We start from the raw sequence: 20648 nt of genomic DNA, 5'->3' as shown, positions 1-20648 counted from the left end.
CCTCAATTAATCCTAAATGGTTCTCAAAGTGTGGTCACAGATGCTGGGGGCTGGGTGGGGTCCTCTATTTTTTTCTTTCTTTTTTAAAAAATTTAACTCCAGTATAGTTAACATACAGTGTTATATTAGTTTCAGGCGTACAATGTAATGATTCAATACTTCCATCCAACACCCGGTGCTCGTCTCACAAGGGCACTCCTAATCCCCATCACCCATTTTACCCATCACCCCACCCCCCTCCCCTCTGGTACCATCAGCTTGTTCTCTATAGTTAAGAGTCTGTTTTCTTGGTTTGACACTTTTTTCCCTCTATGATAGTTTGTTTTGTTTCTTAAATTCCACATATGAGTGAAATCACATGGTATTTGTCTTTCTCCGACGACTTATTTTGCTTAGCATAATACTCTCTAGCTCCATTCATGTCATGGCAGATGGCAAGATTTCATTCTTTTTTATGACTGAATAATATTCTACGGCGTGTGTGTGTGTGTGTGTGTGTGTGTGTGTGTGTGTGTGTGTATATACACCACATCATCTTTATCCATTCATCTATGGTGGACACTTGGGCTACTTCCATAATTTGGCTCTTGTAGATAATGCTGCAGTAAACATAGGGGTGCATGTATCCCTTTGAATTAGTGTTTTTGTATTTTTTAAAAAAGATTTATTCATTTATTTGAGAGAGAGAGAGAGAGAGAGAGCGGGGGGAGGGGGAGAGGGAAAGAGAGAATCTCAAGCAGATTCTGTGCTGAGCATGGAGCCCAAAGTGGGGTTTGATCTCATGACCCGAGGATCATGACCTGAGCTGAAACCAAGAGTGGGATGCTCAACCCACTGTGCCACCCAGGTGCCCTGTGTTTTTGTATTTTGGGGGGGCGGTCCCCTATTTTCATTACAACACTTGGATGCTATTTTCTTTCACTAACAGTACAGAAGCAATTGTTATAAAACCACAACATGAATCAAGACAGCTGCATCCAATTCTATTACATGTATTCATCACCATGAACTCACAGTAAAACAAAAAGAAAATGCCAGGGTTACTTAAGAATGCCCTTGATAAAGCAGTATAAAAGATCAATTTTATTTAATTTCAGCCCTTAAGTATAAGTCATTTTAATATTTTGTGTGAAGTGTGCACAGAGCGCTTTACCACACCTAGGTTATTGGCTTTCTTGAGGAAGAACACTGTGTGATTGTTGGAGTTGATTAACTAGTTGCTTTTTCTAGCTGGACACCATTTTTTCCCTTTTTTAAAAAAAGATTTTATTTATTTATTTGCCAGAGAGAAAGAGAACAAGCAGGGGGGAGCAGCAGGCAGAGGGAGAAGCAGGCTCCCCGCCAAGCAAGGAGCCCAGTGCAGGACTCGATCCCAGGATCCTGGGATCATGACCTGAGCCGAAGGCAGATGCTTAACTGACTGAACCCAGGTGTCCTGCTGAACACCATTTTTACCTTCTGAAAGATGGACTAACAGATAAACTATGGATTTTCAGACTTGAGTATCTAGCAGACATTTTATTGAAAAGAAATAAAGTAAGCCTGTCACAATAGGATGGGCTTCAAGGACAAGGACAAAAACTGGCAGCATTTGTTGCCAATGATAAAATCCAAGCTTTCAAGCCCCAGATCCATCACTCATTAGCAAATTACTTAACTCTCTACCATCTTACCAAAAAAGTCAGGATGGGGATAGTACTTACCCCATAGGGTAGATGCAAGCATTAAATAAGATAACATTATTTATACAGTATCTAGTGTCTGTTAGCTGCTCAATGAATGTTGGCTTCTAATACAGCTACCTCAAGTTAAAACAATCAGCTTTGTTTTTCATTTTTTATTTAACCAAATATGTGCATTGATGTCATGAAGATGTTTAATCTGGGTCCCAAGAAAATATTCCCTAAAGATTACATTAGTTTACTGTTCTTTGATAACAGGGCAACAATGAAATGACATCAGGGCTATAGTGAAATAATGGCAGGCATTAAAATATTGAGTTTGAGGGGTGCCTGGGTGGCTCAGTTGGTTAAGTGTCTGCCTTGGGCTCCGGTTATGGTCCTGGGGTCCTGGTATTGAGCCACATATTGGGCTCCCTGCTCAGCTGGGAGTCTGCTTCTCCCTCTCCCTCTGCCCACTGCTTCCCCTGCTTGTGCCCTCTCTCTCTTTCTCTCTCAAAGAAAGAAATAAAATCTTTTAAAAAATATTGAATTTTAAGGAAAAATTCTCATTTCTACAGTTTTCCTTAAGGAAATAAATAGGACTAGTTTGCACTGGGTTAAAAATACACAGAATAACACAAAATATTGTAGCAGTGCGTCCTGAAGCTTACTACCTAAAAGCAGTTTATCAGTACTAACGCTAAGGTACACAGAGCCATCTGTGACCGTGACATCCTGAAAGTTATAGTCACAGAATGATGTCTTGACCGTCATGCCATTAGCATCACACCTCCCCTGTAAAGCCAGATGATTTCCCAAATTAAAGCACTTCTACCAAAGCTTTGGATAGGAATTAATGGGAATTCAGGTTATGTCACACTTTGGGCACAGGCAGGCTATGAAAAGCACGGAAGGGAAAAAGAAGCCAAAATAGATTGGATAATAGCAAGATAATGATCAAGAGATTAAAAAAAAAACCCAAAAGACGAGAGAGACAGAAAGGAAAGAAATGTACCAGAAAAGGTTGTGAAAACTGTAGGAGCCTGTCAGTGGGACATAATGAGGCTCTTTAAAGGACATTTTTACACTATCCAAATACTTCTCCGTTTTCAGCCATGACTGAGCCCCAGTCTCGTACATCAGCACAGTTCTTATGTCTTGTGTGTGAGCTACCAACGTCCAGAGAACCTTTTTTCAATCCTTTTGATCACTGGCCTGATCCTGTGAGATCCCTTATCTGTCCTGTGGAAAGTATTTCTCTAGAAACAGTGACTGAGCTGCTTTCTCCATGAACAAAGAGGTAATACTCACACCACATTCGAAGGGCTAACTAGATCCATCCTTGCTGCTTTTCCTTTCTGTCCAGACAGTATACTTTCCCCGAACATGTTTTCCACTCAGATGGTGGCCCGCACTATTAACCGTGACTTCAAACTATTTTGCAAATGAGCAAGAAATTTCACCAGCTTTGGGGAGTGGGATGAGCTGGTGCTGCTCTTCTGGAGGAGAGGGGAGCAGCTACCATGGAGTCAGGAGCTTCTGATGAGGCTCATAATTAACCTGAAAACTGTCCTGCCAAAACAGCTCCAAGCAGCAGCAACCTGCCTGTCAGTTCCAGTCCAAGAATTCCCATTGCTATTTTGGTTGTTATGGAAACTGACCACACTGCCTCCTAAAGAATTCATTATCCCAACAAATATTTGTTTTTCTAAGTCATTATGGGGTAGCTAAATGAGCGGTGCCGACACAAGCAATGGAGGTGCACACAGAAAGAAGGCTGGCAATTAGAGAAGACCTCACGGGGAGCTAGAACTTCCACCTGACCTTGGGGCATCATTAGCTAGGGGAGAAGACATTTCAAGTGACAGGACTGGCAAAACCGAGGGAAGTTCAAGAGATAATGATAACTCAGGTGGGGTTGCAGCCACAGTCTCAGGGAGGGTTGGAGTGCGAAATGGGAAGGTACATGGGGGCTAGTGGGGAGAAGGCTTTGAAGGTCAGTCTAAGGAGTTGCACGTTTCTGTGGACAAAAGGGAACTAGGGTATGTTAAAGCAGGGGGACGGTGCTTTAGGGATATTGATTTTTATCTTCAGTCTAATAGCGAGGATGGCAACCTAGTTTCTGGCTAATACCACAACCCCACGTGTCTTGGTAGATGTCAAGACAATAATTTGAAAAGTTAAAAGTTCAATCATCTTCTCATATAGGCAACACCACACTTGTTTCACTGAAATTGATAGGCTCTGGTTTATTAGGGCTCATCAAAACCGCTATGGGTGTGGCTATGACATCCTGAGTATTTTTACGAGCTTGAAAGTGACCTGTAATATACAGCCCCAAATACCATTCTGCCATCTGTCAAGGAAGTGTTTAGAACTAAGGCCTTGATTTTCAAGCAAATACCCTAGAGGTAGAACAATCATTTTTTCTCATATCACAATGGTTTTGTACCTTCTACCACCCAAACGGTAGGCAGAAATCTTTCCTGGAATAGTAACTGGCCAATAAATTAAAATACAGAAGAACTTGGTTAATATGAGAAAAACCCTTATTCAGAGCAACAGTTCTTGGAGTGTAGTCTGTGGACCCTTGCGGGTCTCAAGCTTTGTCTGAGGCCAAAGATTTTATATTGTGCTATTTGACTTTGCGAAGGGCACAGGTCTTAGTAACAGGTGAGCCAAGGTCTTTAGTTATATATAGACAGAGAAAAGTGATACTTGAAAATACATTTCAAAATTTAATTGTGAGTGGTAAACTGGGTAAATCTGAAATAATATTATTGCTAGAGAAAATAATAACCACAAAACATGGTTTACTATTTTTAGAAGGTTTTTTTGGACCACATTATTAAAAACACAGATTTCCATGTGATAATAAAGGCTCATTCTTTGGATAATGAACATTAGGTTTAAAGAGCCTCTCTTCTTCCTAATTTGGCCCCTAAGATAAAAGCTGAACAGAAAGTATAATTCATTGTGTATGGCCTTGATGCCAAGAAGAGTGATTAAAATTTAAGGGGAAAGGGGCATTTTCTTTGCTATTTCGATGATGAGTCTCTCTTCAGTTAAGGAACAGAAATAATGTACTCCGTCTTTCTGAAAAGAATGTGAAAAGTGTGGCAAGAATTCATCCAGCTTCCATGGTTAAGGTCAACAAGAGGCAAGCAGGTCAGAAACAGAACTCAGGTTGGGCTCCAGAATTTTCACTGCTCAAGACACGCCATTCTCTTTGGCTGGAATTCCTCCTCCTCTCACCTCTGTTAGTCCGGCCCCGCCCCCGCTGCTGTCCCCCGGTTGCTCCATCTCCTCCTTTACTTCCCTGCCTACAGGTCCCTTCTGCGGGGAAGACTTGCCCGATCACTCTGATCCCCCACGTCTACCCCAGATACTCAACTCAGGTTGTTCTGTTTCAGCTCTTTGTTTCCTTCCTACGTGTGTGATAATAATTCCTTGAGTTCTTCCTTCCATCTAGGAGGGAAGCTCTGTGATCCCTGCTCATTGCCCAGCATAGGTCCAATACTCCGGCAGTATTGGGTGGGTGACTGAATGTGGGAGACAGCCCGGGGAAACCACCCACACAACTGAGTGGTGGAGTGGGGAGAGGCCTGGTCTCCCCTCTGCTGCCAGCTGGTTAAATGACCGTGATAAGACCTTCTAAATTCTCTGGGACTCAGTTTCTTCATCTGACAAGGAGGGAAATTTAGTGAGAGATTTCCAAGGCAACATCCCGACTTTAGGGTGCAAGATTCTAAGTTTATCCAATTATATTTCTTGGATCCTGATAACCATTCTTTTTCCCACTCTTTGAGGAGGTGTGGACCTTTTCATTATTTCTAAATATGAATAGATGTTTTTCTGAAAAATGCAAAGGTAGGTGTATTAACTTTTCTACAGACTTGAATCATTAGAGGGAAAAGTACGAAGTTTTGGAAAGTGCTCTGACAATATTTTGTGCTTTTCTGTGCAATTTTAACTGTTGCTCAAATAGCCCCATTGATTTCCATGGGGGAAAACTGGACATCTGGCTCTCACACTCATTAGCTATGTGACCTTGGACCAGTTCCTTTACCTTCCTGAGTCTCTGTCTCCTTATCTGTGTAATAGATATGTAATAGAGATAGACCACCAACCTATAGGATTGCAGAATTAAGTGAGATGACCTGGAACACAATAGGTGCTTAGAAGATGCTGGTGAACCCAAGTGAATTTTATCCCACACTTAATTTACCAGTGACTTTCATACTACAAGGCGCGAAATTGCTTTTATCATTAGCTAAGAGGAATGCAGGGTATGGTTACTGAAGTATAGTTGACTATGTGGTTGCTGGTGTATTTAGCGGTGAGGTTTAGGGAGCAGTGGCTCATCGTTCTAACAGAAAATGTGTGTGTTAGATTTTGATGTACAACATCTTCATACCCCTAGGATTATAATGTATTTTATTATAGTTGAGCTAAACTCAGGAGCCTGACGCTCCTTGGAGTCCTACTTTGTCTATGCTGTAAAGATACAAAGCCAAAAACAATATAAAACTGCAGAAACAGAAGCAACAATCCAGAAGCCTCGGGGGTATTATCCTAACCAAAAAAGCGGCAAGACTTCAAAGCAGAGTGAGAACTGAACCATCTTTTTTCTCTACCAAGTTGTGTATTAGGAGCAGTCGCATTAGAAAACTTGAGGGCTGTTACTCACCAATCATGAAAATAATTTTACACTTTCTCAAATCTTCCGTGAAACCTTTAAAGTAAGAATAATTGAAGTTACTGGCAAGAAATACTGTTTTGAAACCTTAGTATTACTCATGTTGTGTAAAAACCAAAATCTTGTAGTTTTATTTGGTAAGAGGCCCAAGTTGAGTAAATGTGTTAATAGGTCATAATGAATAGGCACCAATGACCATTTCAGCCTTATCCCCAGACCCAGGCAAACATATTTTCATTTTAACACAAACTATCAATTTTAGGTGGCAAAACTGATGATTCATTAAATAACATGAATTATAAAGAAGTATAATTTTTAATAGTTTTTTGCATTATTTTAAATTTTTTTCTTCACATTTGCTGATCTCTTTTAATCAAGAGGGGTTAAAGCACAAATGGGGAGTCTGGAAGACAGTAATTTAAATATAGTTCTTATTTACGGAAAATAATACTATTTTCCATTTAAGGTAGTGATATAAAAGTTCCTTCTATTTAAATAATAACCGTGAGTCAACTTAGAGAAAAATATTAAATAAATAATATCTAGTATAGGTCATATACGTGCAGAGATGAAGCAAAAATCACAAAGATGGTGGGAGTGAGGACTGAATTTTGGGAACCACTATTTTATTTATTTTTTTCAAGTTTTTATTTAAATTCCATCTAGTTAACATACAGTGTCATATTAGTTTCAGGTGTAGAATTTAGTGATTCATCACTTATATACAACACCCAGTGCTCTTCACAAGTGCCTTCCTTAATCCGCATCACCCATTTCACCAATCCCCCCACGCCCTCCCCTTTGGTAACCACCAGTTTTTTCTCTGTAGTTAAGAGTCTGTTTCTTGGTCTGCCTCTCGTTTTTATCCCCCCTATGTTTGTTTGTTTTGTTTCTTAAATTCCACATGAGTACAATCATATGGTATTTGTCTTTCTCTGATTTATTCCACTTAGCAGTATACTCTCTAGCTCCACCCATGTCATCGCAAATGGCAAGATTTCATTCTCTTTTATAGCTGAGTAATATTCTATTATATATCTATATCTATATCTCTATCCATTCATCAGTCACTGGACATTTGGGCTCTTTCCGTAATTTGGCTATTGTTGATAATGCTGCTATAAACATATAAACATCAGGGTGCATGTACCCCTTAGAATTAGTATTTTTGTATCCTTTGGGTAAATACATAGTAGTTCAACTGCTGGATCATAGGGTAGTTCTATTTTTAACTTTTTGAGGAACCTCCATACCGTTCTCCAGAGTGGTTGCACCAGTGTGCATTCCCACCAGCAATGTAAGAGGGGGACTACTACTTCAAAGCAAGGGAATGATTAGGAATTTTTGGCAAAGTGCAAAACCCTCCAGAGTTTGTGGAACCCTAAAAGATTTCCAGTTGTCATGTGGTGCAGTAGGTGGCCATGAAGGATGGATAGACAATAGCTATACTTTTGCTCCTGTTCTCAACTGACTAGACCTAGGCTAGTGACCTCCTCTTCTTGGACTTCAGTTTCTCCATTTGTAAAGTAAAGCTGTTGGACCCAGTAGTGATCTCTAATGTCTCTTTCGGTTCAAATACCTGTGATTCTGTGGTTCCTGTAAACGAATGAACCACAGGAGGAAATGGTTCCATTTGTCTCTTGGCCAAGATTATGATGCGATTATTGTTGCATGTTTAAGATTTACGTGTGTGTGTGTGTGTGTGTTTAGAGAGAAGGGGCAGGAGCGGAGGGCGAGAGAGAGAATCTCAAGCAGGCTCCATGCCCAGTACGGAGTCCAACTCTGGGCTCCATCTCACAACTCTGAGATCATGACCTGGGCCAAATCGAGAGTCAGATATTTAACTGAGTCATCCAGGCTCCCCGCATGTTTAAGATATCTCAAATAAACCAAAATTCTAAGCAGACCTTGGGTAAGAGTGAGGTTACTTGAAGAGATGACCACAGCCCCAAACTTGAATTGGGAATGGCTCTGTGAAAGTGCCAATGGTTACTGTTTGAGCCTGGAAGCAGGGCATCCTCAAACTAAAAAAAAAAAGTTTAGAGTGAGGACCTGAGAGGACAGAAGAAACAACAGTCCTACCCAAGAATGTTTCAGAGAAGAGCAGAAACAAAGATTTCCCCTGGCTTTAAGGCCATGGGGCTTTAGTTATGGAGATTAGGCTGCCTACCCAGCTGTGCCAGGACAGGGTCACAGAGTTTGGGGGCAGGCCAACAGCACAGAAGAAGTAGATTAGTTCAGGACGCTCTGAAGTTCATAGAGGGAATCTGCACAAGCCACTAAGGGGGGTACTGCTCCAACCTAGAGGCCGTCCTGAACAAATGACGGTGAAAAGCTGAAGATGCGGGCTCTAGGAGGCTCAGAGGATGTCACTATGTTCAAGTCGCTCCTTGTACTGGCTCATTTCTGAGCAGCTTAGTTTAATACCCACAGGGCTGGGGGTGGGGTAGCAGGCTAATTCCACAAAGAACTTCAGAAGAGTTTCTTTGAGGTGCTTAGGCAAAGGCCAGGCAAAGATTCTATAACGGTAAGGTGGGTTGGCATGGAGTGTTGTGAACTATAGCTAACAAGAGCTAACCTTCAAAGTCAAGTTTTTAGAGCACCGTGCCGGACAAACAAAATATATCTGAGACTAGATGCTTCCCTCAGCTGGACAGACGTAACTGCAGATGGAGTAACAAGACAATTTTGAAGACTTTATGATTCTTGTTAACCCCTATACTAAAGGACATGCTTCTCAAACTATAATAGACACTGAACAGACAGTAATATATTAGGATGTAGGATATTGTGATTTTTCAGTCCATGGAAAATATGCACGAAGTTTTAAAGTGAAGATTCTAAAGTTCAAAGGTATTTGGTGCTTTTGTTGGAACCCAGGGCCCCTGAGCTGTGTTCAGACCCCGGGCTGTGGAAGTTCTTGGAGCAGCCGCCTTAGTGGGGAGACCCAGGAGGGAGGGGCCTGACTGGGTGGAGCCAGCCCTGAGTTCTTAGTCTAGTGGAGCTCTGGGCTCTTTTCCTGGTTCTAGAAGCAGCTGCTTTTGCTCATCCTGTGGGTGTGAGTTGACTAAAATGATGGAGGGAATGTGATTACCAGAGAGAGAGAGTACAAGGTTTTTATTTCCTATCTTGGTGAAAAAACTGCAATTTTTACACTTAAAATGAACTGATAGCACTCTGACTTCCACTTCACATTTTATGTAGATGATAAGTACTTTTGAAAGCTAGATCGCTCCTCTGACAGTTATCAAACTTGCTTTTCAGAAGAACTGGGATGCTTCATTTATATACACAAAGCCACCTTTTTGCTGGAATCCACTATTAGCTGAGGGGAAGACCCAATTCCAGAGAGAGAGTGGGACATGAAGAATTGGGCTGGGAACAAGAGGGGAAGGGGACAGGGAGGCTAAAATCAGAGGAAAGATGTGAATTTGGGGTTTTTGGAAACATTTGGTTTTCAGATTGAGGGATGAAATTTTTTGTTCTTTCTAATCAAAGAGATGCTGCCGTCTCTTTACAGAATAGCCTACAGTGACTGGAAAAAATCCTGTTATCTGGAGCTTTCTATTAAAGGCACATACATTGGTGCTTTTAACTTGTGGACCAGATGGTCATCTCATGTTCTCTAGACTTCCAGCTTCCTTTTTGGAAGCTGAGCTATGATTTAAAAAAAAAAAATTCCATATAGTTAACGTACAGGGTTATATTGATTTCAGGTGTACAATATAGTGATTCAACAATTCTATATGAAGCTGAGCAACTTTTAATGTACTTGCAATCTAGGAAAGTGTGGTTATTATTAGGTATAGTTGTACCTGTGATGAAGCATTTATACAGTGTAGTCATCACAAGCTACCGTTATAGAGTTTGTAACGACATGAGAATATGCTTATGTTATGATATACACAAAGAGAATAATATGTGCATATACACATGTATTCTCAACTGTGTAAAAATAGGTATATAGCAAACACACTGGAATGTTAACCATGATTATTTAGAGGTCATAAGGTTTTAGATGGTTCTTATTTTCTACTTTAAAAAAATTTCCACAATGAACGCATGCTAATCTTATAACCAGGAAAAGAGGAAACTTTATTAGGCAATCAATCAATCCCTATCCAGTTGGGACTAAGTTGATTATTTGCACTTGGCTCATGTGTATGTGCCTTTCCCCATGAATCACCATGATGTCATCTGGTGACCGAGATTTTCACATACTGCTATAGCCATTATCATCAAATGGCACTTTATCTACCACCTCATGCTCGTGGGTCAGTGTAGGATTAGAGCTGGGTTATTTGGAAAGCCAGATCACTTACTTGTATGTGCTCACAGTCAATACAAACCTATTTTCATGAACCATAATTACAGCAACATTTATTACCGAGTAGAAATGTTAGAAGGTACTTTACCTCAGGCAATCAGGAACCTTATCTCTCTTGGACAATCTCAAATTCACATAATGTTACCTATTTTCAGCTCCATGTGTAGCTAGTTAAGGCTGGGTTTTTTAGTTGCTGCAAGACTTTCGACATGACAGCAGTTACAAAGCAGGATAATGTGGGTGTTTCTTAGGTTGCATCCCAACAGCAGGTTAGTAATTATGCAGGAAAAAGACTTTTGAATTCCAATAAATCTGAAGACTGTTAAATTAAAGTTAGCCAGCTGTCTTTACTGCAGGACTTGCAGGAGTCTTGCTATGCTGTTATGTGTGCCTCTTCTAAAGGGGATTGAGCATTCAGGGTTTCCCAGGTATATTTTACCAGAACATTCTATTTTCGCCGAGCGTGTCGAGGGTCATGTTCTCTGGGTAGTCAGGAAATGCATCTCTAAGTAAGGCGTCCCTTGGTTCTTTGCATGGACCAAGAGGGAACGACCCAACGATTTCCAATCTGAATTATGTAGCCTGGTTAAGGGAACAGTGCATGCTGTTCTCGGTTGGTGTTTAATAAAGAAGACATGCTCAAAGCTACCAAAACACAACTTTGGTCTGATCAGTGAAGGAAACTCACCTCCCACGGTGTCTTCTCCAAATACATTTAACTGGTCATCACCCTGTACATAAAAAAAATCAAAATATTAGATGACAGTACTAACAGGTATTGTGCTAAATTTCTTGCCAACATGCGTTAACATACTTAACCTTCCAAACAACTCTATGAAGGAGGCACTAATACTATCTGCCTTTATAGGTGAAGAAACTGAGAGTTTGAGAAGTAATCACCCACGATCACGTAGCAGTGAGGGACAAAGCCCAGATCGAACCCTGAGTTCTTGCTGTTCTTGCTATATCGCTCGATACAATATCACAAGTCATTTTCCTGGTGCACGGCCTATCTGATCAGAAAAGCTGATACGAAGAAGACAACACTCTTCAGTACTCAAAGCTCACTGATGCGTGTAGTCACGGCAGTTTTACAAACAGCTCCGTGGTTTAATGTTGGACGTGGCACACGTTCTGTACAGCGCCGGATAGGAAGTATTTTCGGCATTCTGAGTCATACGGTTAACCACTGGCCAATCCCTGAAAACTAAAGCATGAAATAAGGGAAATTGGAAGGACCAGCTTTGATTGACACCTGCTTTTGAATTTTTTAATTTTATTTTTTAACCAAGCAGCTGCTGCACTTTCCTTACAGAAGAACCAGTGGTAGTTGGGGAAAAAAATCTAGGATGAAAATTTATAAAAAGACATTTGGTTAGAATTCGAATTTCTACTTATGTCTCCATCCATCCCATTTTCCCACTCCCTCATTCGGTATAGGCGACCACTCATAGAAGGTTTGTTTTTTTTTTTCCCTGCATCTTTTTCCAGATAAACAGAATACGACTTCCAGATACCTATGGACATATTTGAATATAAATATATTATCTTGTTACCTCCATTTTGTACACAGAAAGGAGCGCACTTATGTTACACATGCATATATGTTCATAATATACACACTGCTGTAGAATGATACTGTCCTTGCCCTTGCTTTTTCACTTAATGATGTACCCGGGAGCACTTCCCATGTCCATCCACAATGTTCTCGATTGTACGTCTTCTACTGTATGGAAGCTACCACAGTTGTTGTTTTTAACTAGTCCTTTATTAATGGAGCACTGAGTCGTTTCCGATCTTGTATTATTTTGGAAAAAGTAGCACAACCTTAAGCTCTTCTAAAGGTCACTTTATACACATCTGCCTGCAGGATAAATTCCCGGAGAAGGGGCTGTGTGACCAAAGAGTTAATGTATTTATAACTGATAGACTTTGCCCAACTGCTCTTCATAGAGGTGGTGCCATTTGGCGGGGACAGTCTGTGGCTCATGCTTCACTCCAGCCTCTGGCTTCTAATTTGCTTTGATGTAGGAGTCAGTTAAATGAGGTTGCCTGGTTGCATTAATGCTCCCTTGAGGTAATTGCTCTGAGAGTACTGGTTTGAAAACAGAGCCTTGCCATCCCTTTTCAGAACCATACGCCTTCAGGGCAACTTTACTGCTTGTCTTCTTAGATTTGCCTGTGTATCCAGAGCTGTGCCAGGTGAGAGAAGAGTTTTTAATGGAGTGGTCATTCAGGGACACATTTACATAAATTAACTCCCTTCCACGAATAGGAAAAATGTCAATTATTCCTCAGTGAGCCTACCCCTACTTCTGTTGTTGAAATAATTGCATTTTGGAGCTGGGAGTTATGGAGATTGTCTAATCCAACGCTGCCCTCCCCTCTCCCATTTTACAGATGAGGAAATAAATGGTTACAGAGGCCATTTGAGGGGCCCATGGCCATAGCATCATGTCTTTAGAGCAGTCAGGGTTAGGATGAGAAACATATTTCCTATCACATAACATGGCTCCTAGAGGCTTAGTCCCATCAGCTTAGCTACCACCATGAATCTGTTACTTTCCTGCCACTTCCTGGCTGGTGCCCCCATCCCTCAGCTGTTGCTAAGGGCTCCCAGAAGTCTGGCCCCGCCCTCAACCTGGGATGACTCTGGTATAAGTTTCTCTCGAGATCAGGCTGAAGCTAATATCCAGAGATCACGCTGAAGCTAATAACCAGCAGGCATCCCACCCTTGCTCAGCTCCTACTCTTCGCTATCCTGCATCTATCCCCCTCTCCTAAGAGCACTCCCTAACAACATACTTGCAAAGAATCCCAGTTTCAGGTTTTGCTTCTAGGGAAGCCCACCTGAGACAGGGACCTGTTCGAAGCAGTTTTATGTTTGCCGAAGGTGCATCTACATAGAAAGAGGCTCAGCAGCCTCTGCTGGAAAAGAATTGTTCAGTCAGACTCTGCTTATTGCTTGTCAAACAGCTATCGAACATATCCGGGTAGTGGAGAGGTCCTCTCCCTCAATTTTTAATATTATTGTTGAATTACTAGACTTACACCCCTCTTTCAGGCTGAACTGCGTCAGATCTTTCTTATATCTGGCTGTCATGTTTTGGGAGACAGATCAAGGTTAATCTGAATTCATAAAACAATGCACCGTGTTATAAAGGGAACTATCTCACCTTTATTTGGCTTCTTGAGTCTGACCTGTTTTTGTCCATTGCTCTTATTCACAGCCTTCTAGTCTGTTCACCCAAATGGTTCAAATGAGTCCCAGCTTTATTTCCATGAAAACATTGATAGTGCACAGGTTTTTGGAGCAGAGTGGAGCCAGGAATGGGACACACTGCATTCACTGACAGCAAAGCCCAGGTAAATGGGCTGCTTGATTAAAGGGTGTTATTTTCCAGTGATGCTCAATAAACCTCATGATTCCTATGTGAGTCTTTTGTAAATAAACTTAATCTGGCATCTTAAACACACACACACCAACAACCAATGAGAGGTCAACACCTCTTCTATTTTGTTGAAAAAGATGCCATACAGAGTCTGGAGGCCCTAAGTCTTGTCCCTTTCTTTTCAAATGCTGGTGTGTTCTGCATGAAAGGCATTAATTCAGAACGTCAGTTCTATAAGAAGCAAAATGCTCTAAGTTTATTTGAGAACCACCTGATAAGGTGTTTCTATGCAGCGGCATTGGTGCTGCCTCTTCAATGAGGCATGCCTTGAGAAAGCACAGCCCACGAACTCCCAAGCTCCACCCTGGCAGCCCGTGGGGGCTTCTTCGTGTTACTACAGCCTTTCACAGTGGTGTCTTCCATCTAGTCAGCCTTCTGTCGCCCGTAAGTCTGACTTGTGAGGTTGGGCTTTGTGGGTACAAGGAGACAGAGGTGACTCTCCACAGTATTAAACTAGGTTTTGGAGGCATAACGCGGAATACCAAATCTGAACAAACCAACAGACATAGTACTAATATTGGCCCAGGTTTTATGTAAGTGTCAATTATGACTCACACATATGGAGCCAAGACACAGCCTTGCAATGATGTGATTAATGCTGGGGATGATGGGAAAAGCTGCAGCCAAACCACTAACACACAAAACCGAGTTCAGGTCAGCACGTCTTTTTGTGCTATATTTATGATGGTACGTTGGTAACCGAAGAGGAGAAATCAAGAATTCTGTTGAAGTGACACCACTAGAACCTCAGGATGGGATTTGCGGTTTTATGGGAAACTGGGTTTGGACTATGGATTTGTTTTGGTCTACATTTCTCTTTCTCCAGTCAAGTCAGAGTCATAAGGAGAACAAAAGTGACTTGCATTCAACTTTATTTCCCTGTGCGGATGTGTAGGCAAGGAACTGCCTTCGCAAGGCTAGATTCTGGTAGGATTGGTAGGAAGAGAGCGGCCAGTTGGTGTGTGTATATGTTTTCCTTTCGGATCAGAGCTCTTATTATCACCACCTTGTGATATGGATGTCTGTCACTCCAATTCCTTGAATTACTGAAATTTGGGGGGGAGAGATCAAAATAGAGCAACATGGCCTCCCAGATGGGTTCACCAATCCTAAGAAATGACATCCTGCAGCCTGCTCTGACTGCAGCACAGTGTGTGCTCCTGGCTGTAGGACCAGTTCTGTGTGGCCCTATCACAAGCAGATCAGGTCATAATACGAAGTGGACATTGAACTAGTGCCTTCCAGCTCTGGAACAGTTTCTGCAGATAGAATCTCACTGGATCCTTGCTGCGACCCTGTGCGTGAAGAATGACGTAACTGGAGTTCTATGTGATGCTGGATGGGGTGTGCCTGAGCCTCCACTGCTGCCCTCGGGGCCCTGATACCACCGTGTTTCCTTCTCAGCATCCTCTCACTGGTCTTGGAGGTGAGGTCATGTCGTCACATATTCCTACTGCCCCTTCTTAGGTAGACAGTGTTGATGTTTAAAAATCCTTTTGGCAAGGGGACTCCTGGATGACTCAGTAGGTTAAACATCTGACTTTGGCTTGGGTCATGGTCTTGGGGTCCAGGGATCGAGCACCGTGTGGGGCTCCCTGCTTAGCGGGGAGTCTGCTTTTCCCTCTGGCCCTCCCCCCATTCATGCTCTCTCTTTCTCTCAAATAAATTAATGAAATCTTTAAAAAAAATCCTTTTGGGGACTACAAAATGAAAGCTCCCCTGGGAAGGAGGGAGAAGTAGTAGGTCATTTTGGGGGTGTCCTCCTAGTTCTTGTTTGTATTAAACAGCGTGTGTGGGTTTCATGGTATAAAGATGTATATAGCTTCAAAAGGGATTATGAGAAAGAGGCTTTATTTAACAACAGGATGTCACAGCTAAGATGAATTTCTTGCCCTAAAATTCCAAATGCTGCAAAGAAAAGACTATTTTCTTTCTCTGACCCTGAGCACAGATATCAACTTCAAGATTCAAAAAAATGGATTTCAAAGAGGTTCTCTAGTTTCTGAAACGAATGTGAAGAGCAGTCTTTTCTAATTCTTCTTCTTACCTCAACTAGTACTAAGCAGGTGACCCAAATTCTGGAGGAATCATGGACCATGAAATGCTAGCATACGAGGATTTTCCTAGGTTTCTTTTTAAATTGATCTAATGCCTCCATCACTGGTTCTAAGAAGCAGCAGCAGGAAGGTGGGGATGGGTTTGAGGCACAAAATGTCCCGTAGTTCTCAGAAGGGGTCATCTTCATTGAGAAGCAGAATCTTAACAGAAAGAAATAATAATTCAAAGAAGAACAATCCAAACGATACCAGGCTATTTCCCCATCTTGTAACCTGAAAATGAAAACTTTGGACTCTTTCTTGTTAAAAAACAAAAACAGTGAACACCTCATATGAATGGTTTTAAAAACGGTTATTGGACTTGCTATTTGCTAGTATTTAGAGTGTCTTTAATGTTCATGATCTCATCCGGTCCTCGGAAAAACACTAGGAGGTGGGCAAGTTTGATATTTCCCATTGTTCTGATGAGGAAATTCAGGCTCAGCACGCTTCTGTGACTGAGAAGGATGCCCCAGCGAGGGGGGTTTCCTGGTTCCCAAGCCTGTGCTCTGATGGTCTCCTGCTGCCCCCACGGAGCGTGATGACCTGTCCGCATACCCAGCGCAGGAGCAGAGTCTAACAAGGGGCTACATGACACCTGGGTGTAGTGAATGCTCCTGGTGTCACATGAGTAGGAAGGAAGGGGAATTCATTGGCTAAAAGAGGAACTGAAGCTGGATCGTGCTTACCAAGGGATTTGAAAGTGAAATTGTCAAGTTCACCGGGAAGCTGTGAATGAAGTTTTGAAATTCCTTGATCTTCAGCACAGGAATATTGGCAACGAGAAACATAACTGCATTTTATCAGCAGGAAGAAGGGAGACTGGTCCTTTAGAAATGTTTGGAGTGTTTACAGTTCTTTTCGAAAGCATGTTTTCATTTAAAGTAATGGGCAATTTGGAAAAAAAAAAGTATGGGAAGTAGTGTGTAATTTAGTTACACCCAAGAATTTATTTTACGGCAAGTCTCATTTCTCTTTCACTGAAGTATACACAATTAGAGGTCTGCTTGCTGTGGAAGTACTTGTATAATTGAGTAAACAGGGATAAAAAAATATAGGGGATGCTGGGCTAACCTTTTTCCAGTCTTATTGAATTGCAGGTTCTCTACATGAACTACTTGAACTAGTGGTTTACAGATCTACTTCTCTAGGAGGAATGGTGTTTTTCTTCTTTTATGTATAAATTGAAATGTTGGTGTCTCTAATAAAAATTTTAAAGAAAAAGGCTTTCTTACAACTTCCTGTTTTCATCTCACTGCTAGAAGACCATACAAGACACACTTGGATCTTGTCTTCATAGGTCAAATGCAGCAATGTTGTTAAGCAGGGCTTGGTCAGGCTGCTGGTGTAAAGGAAGGAGCAAAGTTCCCATTCTGATTTCCTCTCATTTAAAGTTAATGCTGGCCATCTTCACAGTCAAATCTGACTAGAGTCGGACGGAGAAGAGTTATTTGTTTTCTGACTCCTTATTAAATGGAGATAAAATGGTAAAGCTTAGTTTCGACCATTGGGAACTATAGAGCACGTTGGCTTGTCTCTAGCCCTTTGTTAGGTGCTATGAGAATATACTCTCCTTATGAGTTACTCTCAGCAAAATGGAAAATCAGATTAACTATTAGAACAACACATACTATATATGTGTTCATGTGTTTTCCAGGGAGAAAAATATTGCCCAGGGGAGTCATCCTTTGTCCCTCCCACCATCTTTATTTAAAAAGGAAGGAAGACTGCGGGGAGGCAGGTGGGGTGAAGTCAGCAAGTGGAGGGCTCAAAGGACTCTTTGACAACCCCTCTCCTGATCCCTCTGCCCTCTGAGTTCTTCGCTCACCACGGGAGCACCCCCAATGCCTTCTCTGCATTCTGAAGTACTTTTCATTGTTTTAAGATTTTATTTATTTGACAGAATGAGCGAGAGAGCACAAGCAGGGGGAACAACAGAGGGAAGGGGACAAGCAGGCTCCCCGCCAAGCAGGGAGCCCAACGTGGGGCTCCATCCCAGGACCCTGGGATCTTGACCTGAGCCAAAGGCAGACGCCTAACCATCTGAGCCACCCAGGCGCCCCCTCTGAAGCACTTCTTGCTGATTACTATGACAGATCCAACAAACGGCTTCCCAAGGACCACCCCTAAATCTAGAGTCCAGCTCCAACCTTGTCCTACATCTCTTGCGCTCATGATTCTCCAACTTGAATGTCCGTGTCCATTTCCCTGAGGTTCTAGAGGGCAAGGCTGGGTGGGGAGTGGAATAGGGTTAGATGGTGGCTGTGGGACATATAGCAAGAAGGAACTAACGACGACATCCAGGCTGGAGCTGTGAATCAAAGAGGCAGGTCAAAAAAATTGTTCTTCCTACTGGAAACAATGTGTAGACCTGAATCGATGGGGAATGAGATCTTGCTGGGCCGCTGATTTTAGCTGAGTGAAATCCGCTTTGGATTTCTGACCTCCGGAACTGTTAAGATGACCAATTTGTGTTATTTTTGTCCACCAGGTTTGTGGTGATTTGTGAGAGCAGCAATAGGGAATAACACAAACTTCCTATATGCTAGGAATGGTTCAAGATGCTGGGAAGGTAACGGTGAGCAGACAGTTAGACTCACCGAGTCTATGAGGTATTTGAGCATGTGTGAAAACAAGAGGTTGCAAATGATTTTAATCCATGGGAGCTTTTATTCAAACAGAATCTCATAGGGAAGCCTAAGATCTAACACAGAGAAGAATGGAGCTCCTATTGGTGGAGGTGGAATAGGTGGTTCCAGAAGCTTCCAGGCCACCCCCCTGCCCTCCCCACTAAACCCCTTTGACAGACACTCTTAGATTCCTACTCAACAGCCCACTTTCTTGCAGGCAGAGCCACCTCCCTCTTTGGACACTGAAGATGCCAGATCCTTGCTTTTCCATCCTTTGCATTATGGGGATAGGATTCTGACCCAAACTGGGCCAACAGGATGTGAACAGCAAGTCTCTGGGCTTCAGAGGAAAGATTTCCTCCCTATTAAAAAGAGAGAGGGACAAACACGGGGATCAGGCTCACTCATCCATTCTATTTTTGCAAATGATCGTGTGAGGACGAGATGCTTGGAGCTGCCCTTGCCACCTGGAGACCTTGAAGGGAGGCAATGCTCACACACTGAGGGGGGAAGATGGGAAAGGGGGAACAGTCTGGCCCTGGGTGACTACTTCTGGTCCAACCCTGGAACCATCTGCCTCTAGACTGTGGTTAAGGGAGAAAATAACATTTAACATTGCTTAAGCCAATTTTAGTAGGTTTCTAGCAGGTGCAAGCAACCTCATTGAATCCTGTTGAACTTATCCAAATGGCAAAATCCTTTCTTGGGTAAAAAATGGCTCAAGTGTATAGAATTTCATTTTTTGCTCATACTTGAAGGCACTTACTAGTATTCCAATAAATGAGTTGTTAAAGGTTAAGAGTATTTGGAATCCAAACCTAAAATCAGTGTGTTTTTAGAGCTCTTGGAGGACTCCAATTCGTATCCTAAGAATCTGGGCTACTGTACAAGGCCCAGAAATGTTCGGTGCTCCCACCAGACTGTGGCACGTGCTAAAACTGGCCATCTTGACAGTTTTCAGGAAGGATGCTTTCTTGCTGCTGTTCTTGTTTTTCATTATAAATTATGATCTCTTTATCTTATTACAGATTTAATTTTTTGTGGTTGTTTACTTAATGCTAGCCCCTGTGGTGATACTTATTTGCACTGACAGACTCTGGGGATAGACTGTAAGGTGTGCAAAGGTAACAGTTCACAGATGAGCCTCCACACTCGTCCAGTTACAGAAGGGAAGTCTCTCTACACCCTAACATGCTGGTGCAATAACGCTCAGCTCTGTCATAGTTGTTTTTTTCAGGGATAAATGAGAATAGGTGAAGTAAGCAGGCAGTTGAGACAATTAAAAAAAAAAAAAAGGCATTTCAGTGCATTCTAAGCCCTGAAATAATATTTCTATCATTTTATTACATTGGTTATAATACTAACAACTGCATTTATTGGTTATCATCTCATTTAATTTGTTCACCAGCAGCCTACTGAAGGAGATGCTATCATTCCTGTTATACATATTTGAAGCTCTGTTTTAGGGATTATGGAAATCTGCCTGAGTATTGGGGCTAAAAAATGTGTGAGCTGGGATTCGAATTCAGGTCTTTCTGATTCCAAAACCTGAGCATCAACTTAAATGTGCCATTAAATAAGAAAATTCAAAACAATGAAAAGTTTGGGGATTGGATTGTGTTTGTATCCATAATGTGTTTTTTCCCCCTGTATATTCAAAAACTGTTTTTGAATGACCACATAGAGACTAAGATATTTGTCAAGTAATTATTTTATGTTGAAAATAATTTTTGCTTATGTATCTTGACCCTACAAAAATAGTTAAATTAAATTTCCAGTCCTG

At 41.8% G+C, this 20648-nt stretch overlaps 1 protein-coding gene across 3 annotated transcripts in view; it reads right to left on the bottom strand.

The window, feature by feature from the left end:
* AK5 (adenylate kinase 5) overlaps positions 1-20648 on the bottom strand; it is a 240236-nt gene that overhangs the window by 56737 nt on the left and 162851 nt on the right. For all 3 annotated transcript variants that reach the window (XM_045801984.2, XM_045801986.2, XM_045801985.2), the window contains exons 9-10: positions 11376-11418; positions 6352-6396 (exon numbers count right to left, since the gene is read on the bottom strand). In XM_045801984.2, the coding sequence (XP_045657940.1) occupies positions 6352-6396; positions 11376-11418 (88 nt within the window). The remainder of the gene's footprint in view (positions 1-6351; positions 6397-11375; positions 11419-20648) is intronic.

The sequence above is a fragment of the Ursus americanus genome, chromosome 12 (genome assembly GCF_024610735.1).
Source record: "Ursus americanus isolate L20-20 chromosome 12, mUrsAme1.1.p, whole genome shotgun sequence".
In the NCBI taxonomy this organism is placed as follows: domain Eukaryota; kingdom Metazoa; phylum Chordata; class Mammalia; order Carnivora; family Ursidae; genus Ursus; species Ursus americanus.
The sequence above is the reverse complement of the archived record's forward strand: the minus strand, read 5'-3'. Positions and strand labels throughout refer to the sequence as shown.